This window comes from Juglans microcarpa x Juglans regia, chromosome 6D (assembly GCF_004785595.1).
Source record: "Juglans microcarpa x Juglans regia isolate MS1-56 chromosome 6D, Jm3101_v1.0, whole genome shotgun sequence".
Taxonomy (NCBI): Eukaryota; Viridiplantae; Streptophyta; class Magnoliopsida; order Fagales; family Juglandaceae; genus Juglans; species Juglans microcarpa x Juglans regia.
Window position 1 is genome coordinate 18,882,758 of NC_054604.1, and position 24,034 is coordinate 18,906,791.

Here is a 24,034-nt window from a genome sequence, read left to right on the forward strand (position 1 = left end):
ACAAGTTTTTTTTAATTACTTGAGGTACAAATATTAGTTAACACCAAAAAATTATAATCTAATAAAAAATTAATATTATATATAATTATAAATAGTACACTTTAGTACGTGACATAATTTTTTAATAAAAAAAAATTAGAACTAGGGTGATCGGAGGGTCAAAAACGATCCTTATCACGTTCGTCATCCTAACCTCACGCTGCTTCTTGATAATCTTGTATCACAGGTTAATAATCTCCGTCCGATTACGGGGATTCGGTCGGAATCTCAAACGATAATCATGACGGCTGTGACTCTTCGTGAAACCGAGATTCTTTGGTCTACCGAATCGCTAGAAGCCACGTGTATTGTAATTATTTAAATGTATTCTGTTTGGACTGACAAACAAACGAACAAACAAAACAAAGGCAGTAAAGTCACTTCCGCGAAGTTATCACACACACGCATTCTCTCTTCTCTTTCTGCTATACTTTTCTCTCGCCGTCGATTCACCGGAACCCTAATTAGATCCGCCGGGCTCTCAAGACTCCCGTATGTACACAGTATCCTGCGACTGCGGGTTTCGATTTGATAGCGTTTTGCGGTGTCCTCTAGTTGAGTGTGTTGAAAGCCTGACCCTAGGGATTTTAATGGTATATATTGTTTATAGCATTTATTTTTGTTTGTAGCAGTAGATGAACGTACGATTGAGGAGCAGTTGAGAGATCAAACGGGCCGGATTTCGTCACCGGATGGAGGGAGGTAGCGTCTCTAGACTTACTTGTTCTGGTACTGTTCATTTCCTACATTTCTTTAAGTGATAGGGTTTTTTTGTATGTATAATAGAGCAAAGATGTTACCTGGTTTGCTTTCAAATGGTGAGTCGCTTTCAAACATACTCGTAGTTTATTTTATCTGTTGTTTGAATCGGTACGTACTTTGCACGAAAGAGTAATGTTTACTGGGAAGTCTTCAAAATTGATTGGGAAAGTAGTTAATGCTTGTATTCTTTTGGGTAGTGTTCAGGTTGTATGTCAGTATATGTGCTTGTATAAGTGGTTTGTGAAAGGGGTTTTACTGTGTTTTAGTTGTGTTGGTAGATTAATACACTTTTCACCATTTAATAGAGAAGGATACGAGTTTACCGATAAAAAAAAAATAGAGAAGGATACGAGTTTGTTTTGGTATTCAAGGATATAATAAACAGAAAGTTCTATCCTTTTTGTATGCACATTAAACTTTAGCAGTAATATAACTGCCCTTCAGTTTATAGGTTTGCTTGTATGTGTATTACAATATTAACTGGGATGCTATTTGGCTAGCTTTCTATGGGTCTGTTTTCTCATATTTGATGAACGAGTTGCACAACTGAAGTATGTCTCTTCCTTGTAACAAGTAGATGCTAGATACATTGAGTTATTGCTGATTATACTTTTAAAAGTAAGTTTTCTACTGTGTTTTCATGGGGGTACACTTATTAGGTTTGAGTATGTCATCTCCAACTCATTGGTAAATTGGAGTTCTATACTTCTACGTCACTTAAGTGCATTCCAGATGGATATTCTCTTTTAGAGCAGTTTATGGTTTACTTTTCTTTGGTTCAACCTGTTTAAACTTTATGTCCTTGGCTTCTATGAAAAAGCACCTTATAGTTTGGATTAAATTGACATATTTTGGTGAACCAATCTAGTGATTGCATGTCATCCTAGTTGCGCACAATATTTATTCATCCTCTACCCTAGACACAACCAATCCTTTTTCCTTCTATTGGTACTATTAGCACACATACTTTTTGCTTGTGTTACATTTTTTGATGGAGCGTTTGAGGGTCAAGAATGAAGAACCCTAGATGCATCCAATCCTTTTTCCTTTTATTGGTACTATTTGCATGCACACACCCTTTATCCCTTTGTTACATTTCGGATGGAGTGTTTAAGGGTCAAGAATGAAGAAATGTTGATCATGACTTGCCATCACTTGATTGGTTTATTAAACATGTAAATTAATTCAACATTAGGGGCCATTGAAATGTGAGAATTCCTTGATATGCACTTGAGGGAAATTTCTTCACTGAGAGCATGTGCAGCCCCGGGATTAGTTGGGACTTTATTCTCAAACACCTAGTGCCAATAAAAAAATATCAAAATTAGCATTATGTTGACCGAGATTATGCTTTGTGTTCTTATGGATGTAGCCATTTGGTGCTCCCTTTCCTATGTCTTTGGTATGCATGGAAAGGTCCTACACTCTTTTAACATGTGCGATATCATTATTTTGATTTCTATTTTATTTTCTATTATAAGCTTCCAAAACATTTAATGATTAGAGGAAATTACCTTTGCTTGTAACCAATTAATTCCTATGAATAAGGTGTAGAAAGGTGTGTGTTTAAATTTTTGGTATGTATTGCTATGCATGCCATGAAAATTTTTTCCGAAAACAAATTTTATTTATAGTTTATTTCTTTGTATTTTGATTATGGATCCTTTTTTGTTTTCCTCACCTCTAAGATGCCCGATGATATATTTTGTGTACTTGCGTTGGTTTCTTTTTGGCGCTTTTTAATGGAGTTTCTTAGCAAAGCAACATAAGTTTTATACTTTATTTTAGTTTTTTTATTAGAGTGTAGCCCTCAACCCTGATTCTATATTTGAAATTCCTATAATTTATTTCTCCAAATACATCACATTAGACACACACGGATCATCTTCCACACAACTGCAATTTGTGGGCTGCCGTATTACTCTCTCTAATTTGCAAAGAGGTCTACTATCCTTTGGGGAATCTAGACATAACCCAAGCCCAACTCACCTCGACAAAAAAAAAAATCTCTCCACAAGGCACTAGCAACCTCGCAATGGAGTATAAGGTGGCATACAAAATTTTCGCTCTTTCTGCACATACCTGTCACAGTCATATTACATTTTAAGTTATCTATGATGAGGATTCTCCTAAGGAGGCTGTCCAAGCAAAGAAGTGGCTCTCCTAGAACTGCAGTCCGTCAAATACTTTTCAAAGGAAGGAGTTATTATCCTGAGGTTTAAGGACACCATAGAAAGATCTAACAGTGAATTGCCCATTCTTCGAAGGGTCACACTGCACACATCTTATCTACACCTCCAAGGCCAGCAGAGTGCAAAAACTCTGTGAAGATATCAACCTTCCATCCATGTGTAGCTCTGATAAAAACTAACATTCCACTAAGGGGAGGAACACGAGAACTCTAATAGATCAGCCACTGAAGCCTTCCGTGCACGAGCAATACTATAAACCTCTACAAAAGCTTCCTCAAGGCCCTATCACCACACCGTAAGTCATTCAGAGAAGATGAACGATTGTTTCAAGTCATACTAGACTTGAGGTGGGACCTGTGGGTGATGGCTATAGAACTAGATTTGTAATCCACTATGGCTTTCCACGAGGCATCTCTCTCATGTTAGGATCACTACAGCCATTTCCCTACTAGGGATTGATTTAACAAACGCAAGTTTCAAACTTCTAAACCTATAAAAAAGTTTCAAACTTCTGAACTCCCGAAAAAATCAGTGTGCACACCTTGGCCCAGTTTTGCATCAATTATTATGGAACTTAAGTAGGGGATTGATTTAACAAACGCAAGTTTCAAACTTCTAAACCTATAAAAAAAGTTTCAAACTTCTGAACTCCCGAAAAAATCAGTGTGCACACCTTGGCCCAGTTTTGCATCAATTATTATGGAACTTAAGTAGCTTATCATGCATTTGAACATCTGGTGCCTACATACACATAAAGGATTAACTTCAATACGCTGTTTACAAATGGTTTTCTTTGATCTGCCATTCTCATGATGAGTATTCCATTTTAATTTTATAAAAGTAACTGGTTTTAGGTGCATGCCTGTAATTGATTGACAGTGCCAAGTATGAAATGGAAATTTGGATTGACCTAGCAGTATCTACTCTATATTAAGTTTTAAAATAGAACTCTTAAGTCAGAAATGAAATTGATAAAGAGGGTTCCATTTACTAATAGAATTGAGCAAAGTTGTTTCTTCTGAGTTTCACAATTACCTAAAGTTGGCTACTCTATTCATTTGTCCTTTGAGCCCTATAAGCACCTCTTTTTACCCTCTATGTTATTGCTTATTATATACTCAATTTGGTCAAGAGACAGAGAATATTCTTGTGATTATGATTATCATTGTTATTATTGATGTCCTAATTACCTATCAAAAAATTATTGATGTCCTAATTGTTAATGTTATGCTATAGTTGTAGTTGTCATGAGTATCGTTACGATCATTCCTACTTCGAGGAATTTTGTGAAATGAAGTTTAATGTTTATGCATAATTGGCTATGAATTTGGTTGTGAGTTCAGTTATTGGGACCAAGTCGGTTTTGGGATGTTCTATTTGCATTTTATTGGTGTGAACCATTGGTTAGAGCAATGGTGTTACCTATAAATAAAAATTGGTTAGAGCAATGGTGTTATTGCTTTTCCCCAATTTGAGGGTCATCTTTGTCTCTGTCTCAAAGGTGGTACTCTGAAAGCACTACCACTCAATTGCTGCTGGTTCTTGCTAGATATCATTGATAGTTCCTCACTATAATGTATGTTGATTAATTTGGGGTCTCATTTTGACTCAATTGTAGAATGTGGCTTATGCCTTCCAATGCTTGTATCATATATTAAATTCAGCATTGGGACATAGTTTTAGTTTGATCTTCTAATATGTGCCTGTCACTTTATCAAATATGTCAAGATGATGTCTATCTTGGGGAAAATGAGTGGAGACCGTTGTTCTACTTCATATGTACTGTGCACTGTTTTGTCTCTAATTTGGTTTTACATTTATGTAACCCCTCATCGCTTCAACACTTTGGGCTTGCTTTTGTGGCTTGTAAATAAGTATTCCTTCAGTTACTGGTTGGACATCCTCCCTTGATGAAGTTAGTGTTAGAGTCTAGTGGTTGATATAACCTAAAGGGAGCAGAGGAAAGGGGGTTTTCCCTTCAGTTTTGTTCAAATAGTCTGCAAACGACAATGTTTGAATTTCGGGAAGATACTTTACGAAAATTTAAGCATGGTGACAAGGCTTTTTATGTATTCTAAATGTGGTCATTTTACTGTGTAGCAGGGATATTCATAAAATTTTTCAGATCATCTGTATAATATATGCACTGTAGTCTCTGTCTCTATTTCTATCTCTCTCCCCCTCTCTTACCTTTTCTTTGTGGTAGGGATACACCCATGGATTATGATGATAATGATTTTCAAAGCCAGAATCTGCATTTAGCTGGTGAAGGAAGCACCAAATTTCCACCGGTTTTACAGCCATATGCTCTACCCAAGTTTGATTTTGATGACAGCCTTCAGGGGCATTTAAGGTTTGATAGTCTGGTTGAAACAGAGGTTTTTCTTTGTATCGAAAGTAACGAAAATAACCACTGGATTGAAGATTTCTCTCGGGGGAGTAGTGGGATAGAGTTCAATTCAACTGCAACAGAATCTTGCTCTATAGCAAGGCACAACAATGTTTGGTCTGAGGCCACTTCCTCAGAATCTGTTGAAATGCTATTAAAATCAGTTGGCCAGGAAGAAATTATTCCCAGACAACCTATTGTTAAGGAGTCAGATGCATGTGATGAACTCGGTCTCTTAGCAAAGCAGATGGAGCCTAGTCCAGTTCATGATGATAAAACTGTCCCCCAAAAAGGGGATATTACAGATTTACAGTCTACGTTACTGCAGGATGAGATTCATGAAAACTTTTCTGGGTTAAAAGGGGATGTTCTAGTGGAGCAGCCTCATGTTGAAGATACTTTACTATCTCGTGAAGATGAGTTTTCAGTGGGTGGAACATCAGGTGAGCGGAATCAAAATGATGTAAGTGTAAAGAGTGGTGTGCCTGTGATTGAGGGAAGTCTATTGGCTGTTGGTAAATCTGATGTTAGAAATAGAAGGGATGTTGATGCTTTGGCTGATGAACATCTGGTTGACAAAACACATAAAGATTCTTCCGCTTTAGTGATGCAAGTTGGTAGTGTGGTTACGTATGCACAGAATATCATTACAAGTGGTGATGAGGTGAGAAATGAAGATCTTCAACATCAAATACATGAGCTTAGCGATATGGATTCAAATGGACTGCAAGCAGGAAATGGCGGGAGAGAGGAGGAATTTCATGTTTTAAGCAAAGAGGCTGAAATGGCTGATCGAAATTTGGATGAAGATGCAGTTGAAAGTGGTACTTCCCATGTAGAAAGTCATCTTGGCTCAACATCAAAGGTAGAATCTGTGCAAGAAGGAAATGGAATTGGAAATTGCATCAGTAATGTGGACGAGCCTTTTAGTATGGTAGACAAGAGTGATTCCAACTTGCACATGGTGGAACAATGCTCAGAGGATGTAATGTCCAGAATTCCGAATGAGGCCAGTAAATGTGATATGGTTCTGTTTAAAGACACCAATGTTTGTGATCCCTCTAAAGTAAATACACATGATGTCTTGCCGGTGGCCCTCAAAGATGATACTAGTAACGAGGCATATGTGGTACAAGTTGGCAATCCTAAAGTGTTACTAACATATGGACAAGAAAAGGCTACTGAAAAGGATGTTGTTTTGTTAGAAGGTAGCCAACATTTAGATGGTGAGGTCTTGGTGAGTAAAAGTGATGGTACTTCTTCATCCATGGAGGACGATAAAGTTTCTGAAGTTGAAGGTAATGAAAACAGTAATAGTCATGGGGTGGAAATTCTAGTCTGACTTTGGTGTGCCCTTCGGCTGATTTGCTTGAGGAAACACATGGGACTGAATCTCTGAAAGAAGTTGATGATGTTTTTGGAGTTTCCAAGGAAAATCCGATTGCTGAAGAACATGTTTCGTCTTCCAGTCGGCATGAATCCAGTCAAACATGTGAAGAAGATAACATTTTTGGGGAGGGTGGTGTTCCTAAATGTGATATAGATGCTTCGATTAGGAAAACGGTTGGTGGATCTCTTATCATTGATGAGGGAGTTGGGAGCTCATCTATTTGTGAAGGTAGTACAGGAAATGAGTCCTTAGTTTCAAAATTACAATTTGACGCAACTGTTGGCAATGGATCAGGTATATCATTACTCATCCTGTATTGGTAGATGCTTAAAAATATTTGTGAAATCTATAACTTTTGAGGTTCTTTATTTCTTTTCTTTTGCAGCATCAAATGCTACCTTGGAAAATGCGAATGTCACATCCTGTGACACAATGGCTGTTGTTCTTTCACCTTCTGATGATGGTATAACTGCAGATAGAATTATTGACTGCATAGAGGTTCAAATAACAGCTTCTTCTGTTACGGGGATTATCCACTTGGATAAACAGGAGCCAAGTACTACCGAACTATCTACAGATGGAAGAATATCTAATTTGACAGAATCTTCAGAAGTGAAAAATGAGCGAGGTCCTGTTTCTGAAAATGAAAAAGATGCATCTTTGGATTCTGCCGATAAGTTGTCACGAGAAACAGATGATCGATCTCTGTCAAATCCAGAAACTTGTAAAGCAGAAAGGCATAGTGAAGTTCAAAAAACAGTTGCTAGTGGAGTTAATCAGGAATCTTCTCGGGGAATGGAAATGCATGCTGTTATCTCTGATATAGCAGCAGATGTGGGTGATGATGAAAATGCATCCTTGGATGTTTCAGGTGGGTATTTGTAATTTTTATTGGCATCTGTTTTGTTCTTTTTTTCATCATTCGATGTTAAACTAATAAGAAACATTGACTCTCCTTTCTTGGTTCCAATATATATGTTTAAGTAGTTTTTCTTATTGGTAATATGTTAAGTTTTTAACTTCATTTGGTGCAAAGCTCATTTGTTCCCCCACCCAAACTACTAGTAATCTTGAAATATGATTATCAAGCTAGCAAAGTTGTCACTATATCCCCCAACTAACACTTATTAAGATGGACAGCAGATTTGTGACATGGCACGATCTTATTGGTTGAATCGTGAAGGACGGATCAAATTTAAAAGGAGTGGTAGTTTGGGGGTAAAATGACAACTTTAGTAGTAGGTGGACATATTACAAAAGTAGTTTTGAGGGCAACATTGTAATTTTCCCCCATATGTTTTTCTAAAGGTCTCTTATTTGTACCTCAACCTGCATGACCAGATTTCTTTAGCATGGGTTTGAAGGTGTCTTGTCAACTCCATAACATTTAGTGGTTATATTATTTGTTTGTGTTGCATATGCCTAGTTATTGTTGCAGAGGTTAACTCATCTTTCTTTTAATTGGGGCTAGTCACAATTTTTAAAAATATCATAGTGGCATCAAGATAAGATATAGTAATATAAAAAAAAGATAAGATGCTAGGTGTATTCCATGTTACTTGGGCCATGCTTCTTTCCTTTCAATAAAATTTTATTGCTACTCATCAAAAAAGAGAGAAGATATAATTATAATTTATGAAAAATCAGGATAAGATATAATTATCTGCCGTCACAGTCCTTACTTGATGTATATGACCGTTGTTGTTTCCCTCTGGTAGAATATGCTTCACACAACTCCCGTTTGGGGCTGCCATATAAGTAATATTACCATATAATTATTTTCACAGATTCAGAACTAATTCTTCTTTTTGAATCAGTAATTATGCAATGTCAAACAATGTTATGATGCACACCCAATAATCTTGCTCTGACACTGGCCAAAAAGGTCAGTAAGACCATGATACAGCTTTGGCATATGGAGATAAGAATTGCTAGCAAATTGCATGCTAATCACCAGTAATTATTTCCCTTTTTGCTAGTACTTTTTATGAATATAATGAGAATGAGCTAATTTCTTCAAAAAACTAATGAGCTAATTGTGCAGGCTTTCATACTTATTTCTGTTTTTCCGTGATACCTGTTATTAGTCACAGCATAAATTCTATCGTTATTACTTCTATCCTTGTAAATAAAATAGAGCGTGTTGGTAGACTAGTAAGTTGTACTGTATATGCGATGTATATCTAGATATTTAGAGCTATGAACTCGATACAATAGTACAAGTTGACTTTCTAGATGGATTGATATTTTATTGCTTATGTAAAGCATAGAAGTCAATGCTTACAATTCTTGTGCTTTTTGGTCATGGCCTGCTTGGTATATTTTGATTCGACTATGCGCTTCACTTTTATTATGAGTCTTAAACATCATAGATGTGTATATTAAGCAAAGCATAAGAGAATTATATGAGATGTTGTGTTTATTTTTATGTAATTAGTCGCTTCCTTGATTTTTCTAATGTTTCAAAATACTCTAATAATTAGATAATAGGCTAAATATAATATCATCTCTCCTTTTAAACCCTTTTGATTGTATTTTATGGATTTTTTTGTTATTGTACATCTTTAATAATGTTTAATAATGTGCATTTTACTTCAATTTGGCGTTCGCACAGCACAATCTCTAGATGACGATTGCGATCAAGTGTGCCTAGTGCTTTTTATTTTTATTTTTTATGAGTAAAAATATTATATATATTAATATCAATAGGAGTAACCAAGTACATTGGGCGTATGCAAGAAACACGTAGCCCATACTAGAGAGCCCCTAATGACCAATAAGCCTGTGAAAATTAGAAATCTATCCAAACTACACCAAGCCCAAATGGGAACAGAACACATCCCCAACCCCAACCCCTTGTTTCTAGTAAGACTAAATACTCCACCCGAAACTCCCTCTATAAGGACGGTTTTATAATGCCCTTCCTTTAGTCTTCCCTCGACTCGAACTACCTCCCTTAGCGTCGTAGTTGATTGCCCAAAATAGACGCTTTAATTCCCTGCTTTTCTTAAATCTTGATTTGGTTTCAAGTGAGTGGCCAGCCTCAATTGCAGTGAGTAGTGCTGTAAATTGGTTGTCACATCCTTCATATGAAATCCACACACTGTTGAATCTCGTTAACCTTATGCAGAACCCAATCCGATGATGAACCTACTGTATTGTTTATCAAAGGAAGAGATACCAGGGGAGCAACTTTTTCCTTAGACAACTCCCAATTGCACTCCCGACCTTGAAACATTCCTCCTCACAAGGCACCAACGACAAATCCATAATTTCCTCCCCACCATCTCTTGCATTCAAATCCTGAACCTCCTCAACAGTTATATTGTTGCTGTCACCATTGGAGGTTCCTTCACCATTGCTTGTAGGTGCGCCACCCCCTGATGACCCTTTTTGTGCCACTTTGTCAGACCCTATTGCTTCCTCAGGAGACATAGAATAGATAGAGCTAGGCTCATCCCCCGCCTCCCAAAACAAGTGGGGAAGCACTACCTTCTATTACACCAATTTCATCTTCTGAAAGAGACACGTAAGCTTTTTTCAAAGTACTCAAAACCCTGGAAGGACCCCCATCTTCAACTAAAAGTGAACCCTGAAAAAAGGTACCAACCCCATTTGCAACTGGTGAATGAGGGTAGTAAGACGGCAAGTTGCCAATGACTTGAGTGACACCGGCGTGAACAGTGATGCCGGCGTTTGATGACCCTATTTGTGACGGCGTTGATTGGGCCGGCAAACTTGAGGCCTTCTGATATGAAACCTTCAAACCCGTAGGATTGACCCCCCTCCCCCCTTGTCTGTTTTAGGCCTGCCACCCAAACCCATGACCAACGCTAGTCTTACCTCCTCTCCCCATGGGAATGTAAAAGAGGTTGAGTTCATGGGTTCTAAATGCATTAGGTTTGTGAGCTCCATAGTTCTCCAAACACTCCAAATTTAATTTGTATTTAAGATCAGGCCCTAATAGCTCTCATAAGCCAATTTATAGAGTACCAACCTACTTAGTGCAAGTGTCTTTTAGGATCCCAAGATTATATGCACTCTTATCAAAGAAATCAATAAAAGCAATCTCGCCCATAACAAAGAAGACCTGTTATTACAACAGCTCATGTAACCACCTTTCTGGTGGAGCAAATTATCCCTAAGCCCCGAAATGCCTTTGTATTTCTGGTGGAACACAAATCCTTGATTATGTTCTTGTTGCTAATGAATGTTTAGATAATCGGTTGAGGGAGGGTGTTCATGGTGTTCTTTGTAAGCGTGATATGGAAAAGACGTATGATCATGTGAACTGGGATTTTGTTTTCTACTTGCTTGGGAGATGTGGTTTTGGGGAGAGGTGGTGCTGCCCAGTTTTCAGTGTTGTTTAATGGTAACCCATGTGACTTTTTCCGTGGCTCTCGTGGTTTGATACAGGGGACCCTTTGTCCCCTTTCCTTTCTGTTATTATCATGGAGGCATTGGGCCAGATGGTGGAGGCTGCTTTTGGGGGGGGGGGCATTCTTTCTAGTTTTTCGGTGGGAAATGCCTAAAATGGGTCTATCATACTTTTTCATCTTTTTTTTTGCAGTGAGACTCTTATTTTTTGTGATGTGGATTGTGGTCAATTTCAACCCTTAAGGGCTGTGTTATTATGTTTTGAAGCTGTCTCGGGCCTTAAGGTGAATCTTGGAAAGTCTGAGATGGTCTTGGTGGGGGAGGTGTGCAATATTAATTGGTTGGCAAGTATTTTGGGTTGTAGAGTTGCTTCTCTACCAATGAAATGATTAGGCCTTCCGTTGGGGGCATCTTTTAAGGCTAATGCTATTTGGGATGGGGTCATTGAGAAAATAGAGAAAAAGTTGGCTGGTTGGAAGTGGTTGTATTTATTAAAAGGGGGCAAAATTACTTTAATTAAGAGTACCCTTTCCAATATTCCCACTTACTTTCTATCTTTATTTCCATTGCCTGCAAGGGTGGCAAACCGGATTAAGAAGTTATTTTGTGCTTTCTCGTGGGGTGGAATGGGAGAGAGAACTAAATTCCATATTGTTAGTTGCAATAAAGTTTGTTCTCCTATTTCGAATGGAGGTTTGGGGGTTCGTAATTTGAGGATCTTAAATAAAGCTTTATTAGGGAAATGGTTATGGAGATATCAATCGGAATGGGAGTCGCTTTGGAGGGAGGTTATTGATTGGAAATATGGTAGTACTTGGGGGGTTGGTGCTCTAATGAGAGATGTAGGGGGGGCTTGTGGTGTGTCTTTGGAAGTTCATTAGAAGGGTTGGGAGAGTTTCATTAATCATGATAGTCATGTTGTTGGAGAGGGTTCTGGGATCTGTTTTTGGTTTAATATTTGGTGTGGTGATCAAGCCCTCTATAGGGTGTTTTTGGCTATTTTTTGTCTGGTTTCTGATTGGCATGCATCTGTTTCTGATTTGCTAGTCTGTTCTAATGGATCTTTTAAGTGGGATGTTTGTTTCACTAGAGCTGTTCAGGATTGGGAAATTGATGAAGTTTTAGTTTTTTATCAGATTTTTACTCTCTGAGACTTGGTGGTAATGATGGGGATGGGATGTTGTGGAAGTCCAAGGGAGTAAATAGTTTACAGTTCATTTGTATTACAAGCTGTTGGTTGTTCAACATAGTCCTCCTTTTCCTTGGAAGCATATTTGGAGGTCTCATGTGCATTCCAAAGTTGCCTTTTTCTTTTTTATATGGACTGCTTCTCTTGGGAAACTTTTGACGACGGATAATTTGAGGAAGTGCGGTATGGTTGATCTTCTTGCGTGTTGGAACGGGCTGTATGGTTGCTCTCATGTGGATGCGACTTGGAAAATGATTCATTTGTGTCTTATGTGGTGTATTTGGATGGAAAAGAATGAGTGGTGTTTCAATGATAAGGAGCATATCTTGGACGAACTTCAAAAATTTTTTGTGCACTCTTTATTGCTTTGGTTTTCTATTGTAGTGATTAATGGAGCTTCTGCTCTTGATTTTTTGTTATCGTTTTCCGCTTAGAATATATTCAGGTATTTTCTTTTGTATACTTCCTTTGTACATGGGCATTACCTATTTCATTGATTTAATAAAATTGTCTTAAAAAAAAAAAAAATGACCTTTGTGTGGCCAAACCATATTTGGGCTTCTTAGAATATATTCAGGTGTTTTCTTTTGTATACTTCCTTTATACATGGGCATTGCCAATTTCATCGATTTAATAAAATTGTCTTACTTCAAAAAAAAAAAAGGAACTTTGTGGGGCCAAACCATATTTGGGCTTATACACCAAAACGACTAGCCAAGGTTACAATTAGAGCCCATTGGAATATTATAAAGGGTAGCAACTTCTCTTTTCCTAGCACTTTTAGTGAGCCTGATTCGGATAATTTTCGTGTTTTAAGAGCACTTTTGCTATGTTTCGAAGCTGCTTTGGGGTTAAGAGTTAATTTGTCGAAGTCTGAAATTGTTCCTGTGGGTGATGTTTAGAATTTATCAGACCTGGCGAATTTACTGGGGTGCAGAATCTCTTCTTTGCCTTTGAGGTATCTTGGGCTTCCTTTGGGAGCCTCTTTTAAAGCTGTCAATGTATGGGATGGAGTGATTGAAAAAATTGAAAGGAGGTTAGCGGGTTGGAAGAGGATCTACTTGTCTAAGGGGGAAGACTAACTCTTATAAAGAGTACTTTGTCCAACCATCCCACCTATTTCCTCTCTTTTTCGTCTTCCGGCTAGTGTTGAAAAGAGGATTGAGGGTTTATTTCGGAATTTCTTATGGGGAGGCTATGGTGAAGAAAATAATTTCACTTGGTTAGTTGGAAGAAGGTTTGTCAACCATTGGATCGTGGTGGTTTGGGGATAAAAGATTTAAGGGTTTTTAATAGAGCTTTATTTGGAAAATGGCTTTGGAGATATCATTTGGAGAGTAAAGCCCTGTGGAAAAGTGTGATAGAAGTGAAATATGGAAGTTTGTGGGGCGGTTGGTGTTCTAAAGCTGCCAGTGGTGCTTATGGGGATAGTTTGTGGAAATTTATTAGAAAAGGTTGGGATTCCTTCTCCAATAATTTCAGATTGAAGGTGGGAGGTGGTAAGAGGATTCTCTTTTGGCATGATTTGTGGTGTGGGGATACTGCTCTCAAGCTGGTTTTTCCTTCAATTTTCAGAATTGCCAGGGATCATAATGCATCTATTTATGATTCTTACTGCAATAATAATAACCAGGTTGAATGGGATGTCATTTTTAAAAGGGATGTCAATGATTGGGAGGTGGATGAAGTTAAGGCTCTGCTGGTTAAACTCTACAGTTCAAAGTTGGTGCTTGAAAGAGAGGATAGTATGGTGTGGATCCCTGCTGGAAATGCTAATCTTATTACAGATTTTTGTCAAGTCATAGTAGTTGTGTTTTTCTTTGGAAAAGTATATGGAAAGTGAAAGTTCCCAGTAAGGTTGCTTTTTTCTGTTGGGTGGCATCTTTGGGTGAAGTATTGACTACTGATAATCTTAGAAGGAGAGGTCTGTTTATAGCTGATTAGTGTGTCATTTGTAAAAGGGCAGGAGAATCTGTAAATCATCTTTTTCTTCACTGCAAGTGTCAAGATTCTTGTGGACTGAGGTTTTGAGTTGGACAGGTTTACATTGGGTAATGCCTAGAGAAGTGGTGGATTTATTGGAAGGGTGGAAGGGTTTGAAGGGCTGTAAGAAGGCGTTGAGAGTTTGGAAGATGATACCTCTTTTGTCTTATGTGGTGCATATGGATTGAAAGAAATGGGAGATGCTTCGAAGATAAAGAACGCTCATTGGGAGATCTTAGGGATTTTTTCTTGAGTACTTTGAGTTCTTGGGTTAAATTGTTTGTAAATGGAGGATAATTTTCTGCAATTGTTTAGTTTTCTGGTGTTTAGTTTCTTTTCGTTTGTGGAAGTTGTAGGTGTTTCCTTTGTATACGTCCTGTATACTTAGGCTTATGCCAATTTCTTGAATAAATTATTACTTATAAAAAAAAAAGTTTTACAACCTCCACCAGTAAATCCCCAAAGCCCTTGTTAGGCCATTCCATCATAGGTAGCACGGCACAAATTCTACAGTTAGTTAAATTTGGCTCTACTATCATTTTTAGAGACTCAAGGAAGGTCCAGGCCGCATCTGGGCCTATATTCCAAAAGGACTAGTTAAGGTTATGATTCAAGCTCTACTTATAAAGAAAAAGGGTTATGATTCAAGCTCCTTGAAATCATTATAAAGAGAGAGAAAGCAAGAACTTCTCTCTCCCAAACTGTGTGAGATGCCATTCACCACCTTCCTATACTCAATCAGGGGTATTACGGGTCAGAAGATTCTGTTATGCCCTGTTGCTTAGCAGGGCTTGTGTTTGGTGAGGAGTGCTAGCTTAAAGCTCTTACTTATGGTTGGTTAAATAGCTTGGTTCCTTTACCACTATGAGAAAGGTCTATTCTATATATGTATTTCCTATTCACCATTTGGTCGGTTATTGTTTCAAATAACTCAGATTAGCTCTCGCCCCTACTTCCGAATTATATCATTCCTTTGCTTATGCTGCTTCCCTTCTTTTTTTGTCCACACATTATAGCACTTATTTTTGGTTTGAGAACTCAACAGTTTTAACACCGATTTGATAACATTCCCAAACGACTCTCTTTTCATTGTGTACGCTTCAAAACCGAAAGACCTTCAATAGTAAATTCGTTGCCTAGAGACAGTCTAACCAAAGTTTTTAATACCGTTTTGTACTGGCCGGTATGGCCAACATTTACCATGCCAGAACAGTATCCGGCACAGTGGAGGTGGGTGTTTCATACCGGGTCAAATATCGGTCATTTTGGTGCGTTTCGGTCAATATCGGCCAGTTTTTGGTATTTCGCCCTGTATACAAAAACTGGTCCGGAATGAAAAACAATGTCTCCACCGTCATCTTCGCCGCTGTCTTGCCGTTATGCATTTTCCATTTTATTCCAAAGGAAAAGAATATAGGAATAAATAAAACACTAGCCTCTGCTCCCAAGGAACTCAGTGCCCAGAATCAATCATAGATGAAAAAATGTTTACACATTTTCTTGGCAACCAAACAAAAACGGGTGTGATCAAATGGGAAAAGAAAAGCAAAAAGGGGGAGAGAGAGAAATGTACCTTTTGGAGGAGTTGAAGCCACCATAGAAGAGAGAGAGGCTGAGCTTCATGAGATTCCTGGCTTGGGTCGTGGCTACCCTTGTGGCAGTCATGGTTGAGTGTATGAGGAGAGCAACGATGTTTTCAGCCTTCTTCAAGAAGTGAAAACGATGGAATTCACTGTAGGCACCGACTTTCCCTATTATTTTATTTTTATTATTATTATTATTATAAAGTATGATTTGTTACTTATAAAAAAAAGGTTGATTTGTCTTTGAATCTTGGAGGATATCTATATTCTATTCTGTACTACCTTTGTTTGTGTAGCAAAGGAAAAATGTAGCTGTTAGGAGGATTGACACGTGGAAAAATAAGGGGAGAATTTGATGATTGTGAAGGAGCAGAGTATCCGATGCTCATTGAATGGGCCTTTGCAGTGTTGTAAATATATTGAAGCAATCACTAACTATAGATTGATCAGGATATGTTTGAAACACTTTGATAATTTGCCTGTAGATTAATTATATATGTATAGTTTATATATATATAAGGAGGAGAGGCGTGATATGCTAAGTAGACCCCTTGTGAAGCCAAATTTGTACGAAGAACTATGTTGTTGGTTTAAAAACTACATGGTGTGAAAATGCTAGCGTCTCATGTTTCCTTTCCATTGACTTGTTCACACTTTTTTAGAAAGAACAGAGGAAAGAAAAATATTTTTTTTAATAAAAAAGGTAGAAAGAGTTAAGTGAATGTACTCCTGGCACTTACTAGCACCCAAAGTTCAGGATTTATTTCTAGGACCATAAAAAGGGACTTTTAAGATATGATCGAGAAAGGTTTGAAGTAAGAGTTTGAATCGCCTTGGTTTTGAATCTAATCATGTGATAATTTTTGTTTACGATTGAAATCAATTTAAGAATCTTGTTCCTTTGAATATCCTTTCTTTCTTGGTGAATGTATTTAAGTACAACATTTTTGTTCTCCTGCATTATTCATGTTTTTAAAATCAAATTACTTGATTGGATTTTTCAGGTGATATTTCCAGAGTTAATGAAGGTTCCTTGTCTTCTGCCCTTTTGCCTGAATCTAAAAATAAGTTATGTGCACTGGAAAGTGTAAGTGCGTCTGACAATCTTGATAAACCTACTGGTTCCCCTAATATCATAAGAACTACAGAGCTTTCTTTGAGAGAAAATGAAAAGGAACAAGTGAAAGCTTCTATAGAAGAGGGAGTCAATGGGTCCACAGATCAGAACGCCCTGTTTCTGAGGTCATTAACGTGGATGCCAATAATGTTTTGTCTATATCTGGGAATCCAAAAGGAAATGACACCTCCAAAGTGGAGAAGAGCTTTGCTTTTGAGATCAGTTCATTGGCAGATCTGTCTAGAAGCGACACTGGCAAGAATTCAGAACCCTTTCCTTCTATTTCTGCTGGCAAAGTGGCACCCGTAAGTTGTGTAGTTCATGGTTGACTTTGTTGTAGCCTTTCATCTTTGAGAATTTGTATTTCTTCTCTTCATCTATTTTGTCTTGGCTTGTTTGTTTTTGTTTATCTGGGCAAGATCCTTGGGGTGATATATCTCTGAAGTTTGGAGGATCTTATTGTACCCTTGCATGATTTTTATGTTTCTACCCTCATCTAGAATTATTTTTGAAGATTGTAGAGGGTTCTCCTTCAACTTCTGGCTTAGTCCCAAAGGATGCAAAGATTTCACAAGATATTTCTCATGGAAGTCCACAAGTATCTGAAGGACAAGTTACACGTGGTCGTTCAAAAGGTACTCATGAGCGTAAAACAAGGCGAGGATCTGGTAAGGCAACTGGAAAGGAAACTGCTAAAAGAGGAAATCATGTGAAAGAAACCACTCCTGGAAGACAATCAGAAAGAGGAGACAAATCAACCAATGTGTCCTTGAGTCCATCTGCGATTTTCCAGTTTGTGCAATCCAGTGAAATGCAGCACTATGGGCATATTGAAGGCAGTAATTCGAAACCAATTTTTCTTCTTACTGGTTCGACATCAAATCTGCCAGATTTGAATACTTCAGCTTCACCATCTACAGTGTTTCAGCAGCCTTTCACGGATTTGCAGCAAGTGCAATTGCGTGCTCAGATCTTTGTTTATGGAGCTTTAATGTGAGTTCTGTTTTCTTCTGTATTTGTATATGTAATATTGCTTTAAAATTCTGGGATTAAGATGTGTAGGGTTAATGTAATTCAGATTATGGCGGTGGTTGTTCTGCTTGACTGTGTTTGAAGACATCATTCTCATGCCAGTGGCTTGCATGACCCTCTCCATCTTTCTTCCTTTTCTCGATTGGAAAAAGGAAGACAAAAAAGGAAAAAAAAGCAAACCACTGATTTCTTTTCAGTTTTGGTGCTAGTGGGATGTTCTTATAATTGCATGATTTTGGGTATATTACAATTAGGAGGGAGGAACATGCCACCTTAAATAATGATATTTAAGATGTTTCGGATTTTTGTGTTTGAAATTTTCTGCAGTCAAGGAACAGCACCTGAGGAGGCACATATGATATCAGCTTTTGGTGGACCTGGTTAGCTTTCTCTGTCTCTCCTATATGTCTTCCCTTTTGGCACTTGGTGCAATTATATAGTAACTTCTGACATTCTGTGGCTTTAGATGGTGGGAAGAGCATTTGGGAGATTGCCTTGCGTGCCTGCATGGAACGGTTGCACGGTCAGAAGTCACAACCCATCATTCCTGAAACCCCTTTGCAGTCGCGTCTGGGTAACTCTTTGGATTTCATGCTGCTTGATTTCTCTCGTGGTTTATTGAGTTTGTAACTGGGTTTCCGCATTCACATCTGCAGGTGTGAGGGCTTCTGAACAAGCAATTAAACAAGCTTCACTTCAAAGTAAAGGTATCTCCTCACCTCTTGGTCGAACCAGCAGCAAGGGTATTCCAGCAGTTGTAAATTCAATGATACCCCTCTCATCACCACTGTGGAGTATTCCTACCCCTTCTTGTGATGCCCTACAATCTAGTGTCATGCCAAGAGGTTCAATCATGGATTATCAACAGGCACTGACTCCATTGCATCCTTATCAAAGTCCAGTTAGAAATTTTGTTGGACACAACACGTCGTGGATATCTCAGGTCCCCTTTCATGGTCCCTGGATGGCTTCTCCACAAACTTCTGCACATGATGCTAGTGCTCGTGTTTCTGTGTTGCCTAACTCAGAAACAATTAGATCAACGCCAATAAGAGAACTATCAATGCCACAATCCTCGGCAGTAAAACATGTCCCTGCTGGTCCAATAGTTCATAGTGGGGTTCCTACTAGTGCTCTCCTGGTTGATCCAAAAGTAGCAGCAGTAACGCCTGGACAGAATTCTAAAGATTCAAAGCCTAGAAGAAGGAAAAAGGTTCCAGTTTGTGAGGATCTTGGCCAGTTTGTTTTGCAAAGTCAATCTCAACCAAAACCAGTTTCAACTCCTGTTACTAGTCACCTGTCTACCTCTGTGTCTGTTACAACTCAAACTGGCTTTGCTTCTAAAACCACTTCAGAGAAATTCGTTATATCCGAGTCTCCTATGTTGTCTGCTGAGATCCTCAAAAGGGGAGACCAAGACATAGAGCAGAGGGCTGCTTTGTCAGAGGAGACCCTTGGTAAAGTTAAGGAGGCTAGGTTACAGGCAGAAGATGCTGCTGCTCTCTCTGCTGCTGCAGTTAGTCAAAGTCAAGAAATATGGAGTCAGATGGAAAAGCAAAAAAATTCTGGTTTGGTACCAGACGCTGAAGCTAAATTAGCTTCTGCTTCAGTTGCAATTTCAGCAGCTGCTGCTGTTGCAAAGGCAGCTGCTGCAGCTGCAAATGTTGCATCAAATGCTGCATTGCAAGCGATGCTAATGGCGGAAGAAGCATTTGTTGCAAACGGTTATGGTCATCCTGGTCAAAATAATGGAACTTCTCTAGGAAAAGCTACTCCCTCATCTATCTTGAAGGGTGAAAATGGAACAAATAGTTCGAGCTCAATTATTATTGCTGCCAAGGAGGCTGTTAGAAAGAGGGTTGAAGCTGCTTCAGCTGCTGCTAAAAGAGCTGAAAATATGGATGCAATTGTTAAAGCTGCTGAGCTGGCAGCCGAGGCTGTATCACAAGCTGGGAAGATTGTTGCTATGGGTGATCCTTTGTCATTACGTGAACTGGTAGAAGCTGGTCCAGGTGGCTATTGGAAAGTTTCCAGAGATTCTTCAGAGCTAATTTTGAAATCTAGTGACAGGAATAGAGATTTAAATAATGATAGTGTTATAGGAGGTCCATATACTTCTACAAAGTATTCAAAAGAGGGACCCTCAGATAAGCAAATAACTCAGATTACTGCACAGGAAATATCATCAATTCTAACCGAGCTGCCGAGGGAATCATTGGAAGATCATAGTAGATTGGTAGATGGCATTTCAGGTACTGTTACCGCTAATGAAAAGGATTCAAGAGGACAAAAGGGCCGAAAAGTTTCTGATTTGGCCAAGACTATTGATGTGGTTCCTGAGTCTGAGATTGGATTAAGATCTTCCATCACCGTTAGGAAGGAGTATGCAAATGCTGTGGAAACCTTTAAACAGAATAGCATCAAGGAGGGTTCACTTGTAGAGGTCTGTTGCCCAAATGAGATTTTTAATTTTCAACTATATTTATTAGAATTACTTTATAAACCCCAACATTGTTTACCCCATTGCTTTTCATGGGGCTTGATTCTAATTTGATCCTCGTAACCTTTTAAATATCTACATGCTTCCTTTGCCTTCAAGTAAAGTATGTCGGTTCTGTTGGATAACAGGGTGTTCATTCTTTTTGTTATTATTGCTCGATAACAAGGTGTTCACTCTTTTTTTTATTATCATTATTAACTTAGTGATTTTATGTTTTAGGTTCTGAAAGATACAGATGGATTTAAAGCAGCTTGGTTCACAGCCAATGTATTGAGTTTGGATGATGGGAAAGCTTATGTGTCTTATACTGAACTTCAAACAGATGTTGGTAAGTTGCTATTGATGGTGGCAGCCATGGGCAAGTTTACCTATGCCACGGGTATCTCTTTCTTTGTGTTTTGAAGAGGGTGGCATTTGGACAAGCCAGCCTAATTACACATGTATTTATATGCTTCCATGGACTCCTTGCTTGTCACAAGCATTATTGCTAGGAGTGTAATCCATCTAGGAAGGCAATGTTGAGAAAGAATAAATTATGCTTTATGCATTTAAAGTGATCGGTTCTTCATTTAGTTTATGTTTGCCATATCTCAACTGTCCAGGGGAAGGACAGCTAAAAGAATGCATTGCGCTTCAAGGTGAAGGAGACAAGCCACCAAAAATACGTGCTGCCCGTCCTGGTACTGCCCTGCGATATGAAGGAACGAGGAAGAGACGTAGAGCAGCCATGGGGGATTATAATTGGTCTGCTGGAGATAGAGTTGATGCATGGATTAGAGACAGGTATGTGAGTAGATCATGTGTGTGTATATAAGCGATATATACAAGGACTGGAAAGCAAAAATGGGAACCCATGGGAAGCTAAATATTATTCTTAAAGAATTGAGAAAGGCAAATTATAAGCAGTCATACTGACCCTCAGTTATTAAGTATTTTTCTAAACCATTGGTTGCCAAGAGGTTTTGTCAGTGTCTTCCTTTTTTCTTTTTTTGAGTAATAATATGTTTTCAACTTTTAGGGCAATTATTTAAAACTGAGATTTAAATCAAGAAAAATTTGAACATTTTTTTTATGAGGTGGTACTATCACATTGGTTGGTTGTAAAAGTGTTGTAAAACAATTGTAGGTATATTATTTTTCCTGAATTATGTAAATATGATCCAATTTTCTAATTCTTTTCTCAACTGTGTAGACTTGAGTATGAAGCTTGGATTTGTAGATCTGCTGTTGCTTCCTTGTTTTCTTTTTTAAAGAAAATATTGCGACCCTCATTCTCATTATTTTCATTTAGACCTAGTGTTTGGGTCCACTCCACAGCCCAAAAAATCTGTATACTCCTATAGCAGTAGTTTAATTCATCTCTGATATTATCTTCCAGCTGGTGGGAAGGTGTTGTCACTGAAAAGAACAAGAAAGATGAGACCGCATTAACTGTCCATTTTCCAGGTATTTGTGCACGGATGCTCCCTATTTCTGCATCTAGGCCTTGCTGGAAATGATTCACTATTGCGTTTTTGCAGCTCAAGGAGAAACATCAGTCGTGAGAGCCTGGCATCTTCGGTCATCTCTCGTTTGGAAGGATGGTGAATGGATTGAGTGGTCCAATTTGCGAGAAAATGCCTGTGCTTCTCATGAGGTGCTACCTTTAGATTTTCTGTTTTGCTTCTTGATTGTCTAATCATATCTGAAGAGTTTTTACTTCTTTTTTATCCTATACTAAATTTGGTGTTCAGGGTGATACGCCACAGGAAAAACGACTCAAATTGGGCAGTCCGGCAGCAGAGGCCAAAGGGAAGGATAAGATGTTAAAAAGTAAGGATGTAGAAACAGGAAAACCTGAAGAATTAAGACTACTGGATTTATCAGCGAATAATAGGATTTTTGATGTTGGTAAGAACAGCAGAAATGAGAAAAAGCCTGATGGTCTCAGAACAAAACGAACTGGTTTGCAGAAGGAAGGATCGAGAGTGATTTTTGGTGTTCCTAAGCCTGGAAAGAAGAGAAAATTCATGGAAGTAAGCAAACATTATGTTGCGGGTCAGAGCAATAAGATTACTGAAGCAAATGACTCTTTCAAATTACTCAAATATTCGTTGCCTCAAGGATCAGGATCCCGTGGATGGAAAAATAGTTCTAAAAGTGATTTGAAGGGAAAACAGCTTACTGAAACCAAGCCCAGAGCTCTTAAGTCTGGAAAAGCGCAAAGTGTCCCTAGTAGAATTATTCCAGCTAAGGACAACCTTTTGGGTGCAGTTTCTGCTCCTGATGGTGGTTCTCTGACAGATCATTCAGCGAAAGGGAAGGATTCTGCAAGTCATGCTGAGAATTTAGCAGGAAAGAACAAGATGGAAATTGGATCACTTTCTAGCCCTGAAGGAGTCACAGAGGCCCCGCTTTTATTTACTTCCCTGGCTCCCTCATCTGATGGATCCTCCAGGAAAGTTTCCACCTCAAACAAGAAATCAGAAAGAGCGAATAGAGGAAAACTTGGCCCTGCTAGTGGAAAGTTGTCTAGAATTGAAGAGGACAAAGTTTTTAATGGCAATCCTGCAAAACCAACCTCTGAAACTGTTGAGCCTCGTAGATCAGTTCGCAGAATTCAACCAACTTCTAGAGTAAGTATTTAGATACATTTGTCTTGTTCTAAATATATTTTCTTCCCGGAACCCTAACTCAAATGGCATCTCCTCTCCCCTTAAAACGAGCTTGAGAGTGAAATTCCAATGGGTTTGTGGTCCATTAGGGGCATGCAGGTGTATGCTCAAATGCTTGCAGGTCTTTGTGAAACCATTTTTAAAGAATTCGTTTGTATGTGAACTAAAGGCATCCATCCCCTTTCCCTCCCTCTTGTGCCTCCCCCCCAATATTCTTCTTGTACTGGGTAACACATTTATGTTCTTAACCTTTTGCGCTTATTGATTGTACTGGCTACAGCTGCTAGAAGGACTGCAAAGCTCATTGATCATCTCAAAGATTCCTTCTGTTTCGCACGACAAGGGTCACAAGAGTCATAATAAGAGTGCATCTAGGGGTAAGATGTTACCTGAGAATTCATTTTGGACATTTCCATTTTAGCGTCATGGCAATCATCAAAACTTCTCCTCTCTGGTGTCTGGTATGTGAACCAGCATGCATAAAACTGATTGCTTGATTATTTTACAGGGAGTAACAATGGTTGAAAGGAGAATTTGCTATGGAGGGCTCCAGTCCTGAAAATTTTAGTCTTTGAATGACCAACACACCAAGCTTAGTTTGTGTATATTTATAGTAGGGAAGGGTTAGGAATGGAAATTCTTGCTTCCTGTTGTTTAGTCAATATCTAGTGGGTAGATAATATTGGTTTTAATTTCTTCAAAAGTATAATCTAGATCCTCCCCTAATAGGTTGTATATGGAAATTTCTCCATGTAATTGGGCTTTAAATTACTTAGGAAGTTTGTAGATGATCAATCAGGAGATGCTGCTGCTTCTTTTCTTGCTGA

General features: G+C 38.4%; 3 protein-coding genes across 11 annotated transcripts; all 3 read left to right on the forward strand.

Annotated features, from left to right (window-relative positions):
• Positions 1 to 384: 384 nt before the first annotated feature.
• LOC121235018 lies at positions 385 to 6,724 on the forward strand. 9 transcript variants are annotated; one of them, XM_041131210.1, is made up of 5 exons: positions 385 to 531; positions 672 to 741; positions 826 to 857; positions 1,302 to 1,352; positions 5,200 to 6,724. In XM_041131210.1, exon 5 carries the CDS (start codon positions 5,210 to 5,212, stop codon positions 6,722 to 6,724), a length of 1,515 nt encoding a protein of 504 aa, XP_040987144.1. In that variant the 5' UTR covers positions 385 to 531; positions 672 to 741; positions 826 to 857; positions 1,302 to 1,352; positions 5,200 to 5,209. The 9 variants fall into 9 exon arrangements, with proteins under 9 accessions (XP_040987144.1, XP_040987146.1, XP_040987147.1 ...); XM_041131212.1 differs by lacking the exon at positions 1,302 to 1,352 and having other exon boundaries at positions 669 to 741; XM_041131213.1 differs by lacking the exon at positions 826 to 857 and having other exon boundaries at positions 669 to 741.
• LOC121235020 lies at positions 6,721 to 17,864 on the forward strand. Its single transcript, XM_041131215.1, has 4 exons — positions 6,721 to 7,066; positions 7,158 to 7,643; positions 16,909 to 17,326; positions 17,536 to 17,864. Exons 2-4 carry the CDS (start codon positions 7,205 to 7,207, stop codon positions 17,540 to 17,542), a joined length of 864 nt encoding a protein of 287 aa, XP_040987149.1. The 5' UTR covers positions 6,721 to 7,066; positions 7,158 to 7,204; the 3' UTR covers positions 17,543 to 17,864.
• LOC121235017 lies at positions 17,832 to 24,034 on the forward strand. The gene is made up of 11 exons (XM_041131204.1): positions 17,832 to 18,014; positions 18,381 to 18,433; positions 18,520 to 18,627; positions 18,710 to 20,496; positions 20,773 to 20,881; positions 21,156 to 21,336; positions 21,932 to 21,999; positions 22,074 to 22,189; positions 22,287 to 23,168; positions 23,488 to 23,584; positions 23,716 to 24,034. The coding sequence occupies exons 1-11, from the start codon at positions 17,833 to 17,835 to the stop codon at positions 23,730 to 23,732; spliced, it is 3,600 nt and encodes a 1,199-aa protein (XP_040987138.1). The 5' UTR covers position 17,832; the 3' UTR covers positions 23,733 to 24,034.

Coding starts and splice junctions, on each gene's coding strand:
- LOC121235018 (XM_041131207.1), top strand. CDS start 5,210: ATGGATTATGATGATAATGATTTTCAAAGCCAGAATCTGCATTTAGCT.
- LOC121235020 (XM_041131215.1), top strand. CDS start 7,205: ATGGCTGTTGTTCTTTCACCTTCTGATGATGGTATAACTGCAGATAGA. Junction 7,644..16,908: donor TGCATCCTTGGATGTTTCAG/GTGGGTATTTGT, acceptor TGGATTTTTCAG/GTGATATTTCCAGAGTTAAT.
- LOC121235017 (XM_041131204.1), top strand. CDS start 17,833: ATGCAGCACTATGGGCATATTGAAGGCAGTAATTCGAAACCAATTTTT. Junction 18,434..18,519: donor ATCAGCTTTTGGTGGACCTG/GTTAGCTTTCTC, acceptor CTGTGGCTTTAG/ATGGTGGGAAGAGCATTTGG. Junction 20,497..20,772: donor AGGAGGGTTCACTTGTAGAG/GTCTGTTGCCCA, acceptor TTTATGTTTTAG/GTTCTGAAAGATACAGATGG.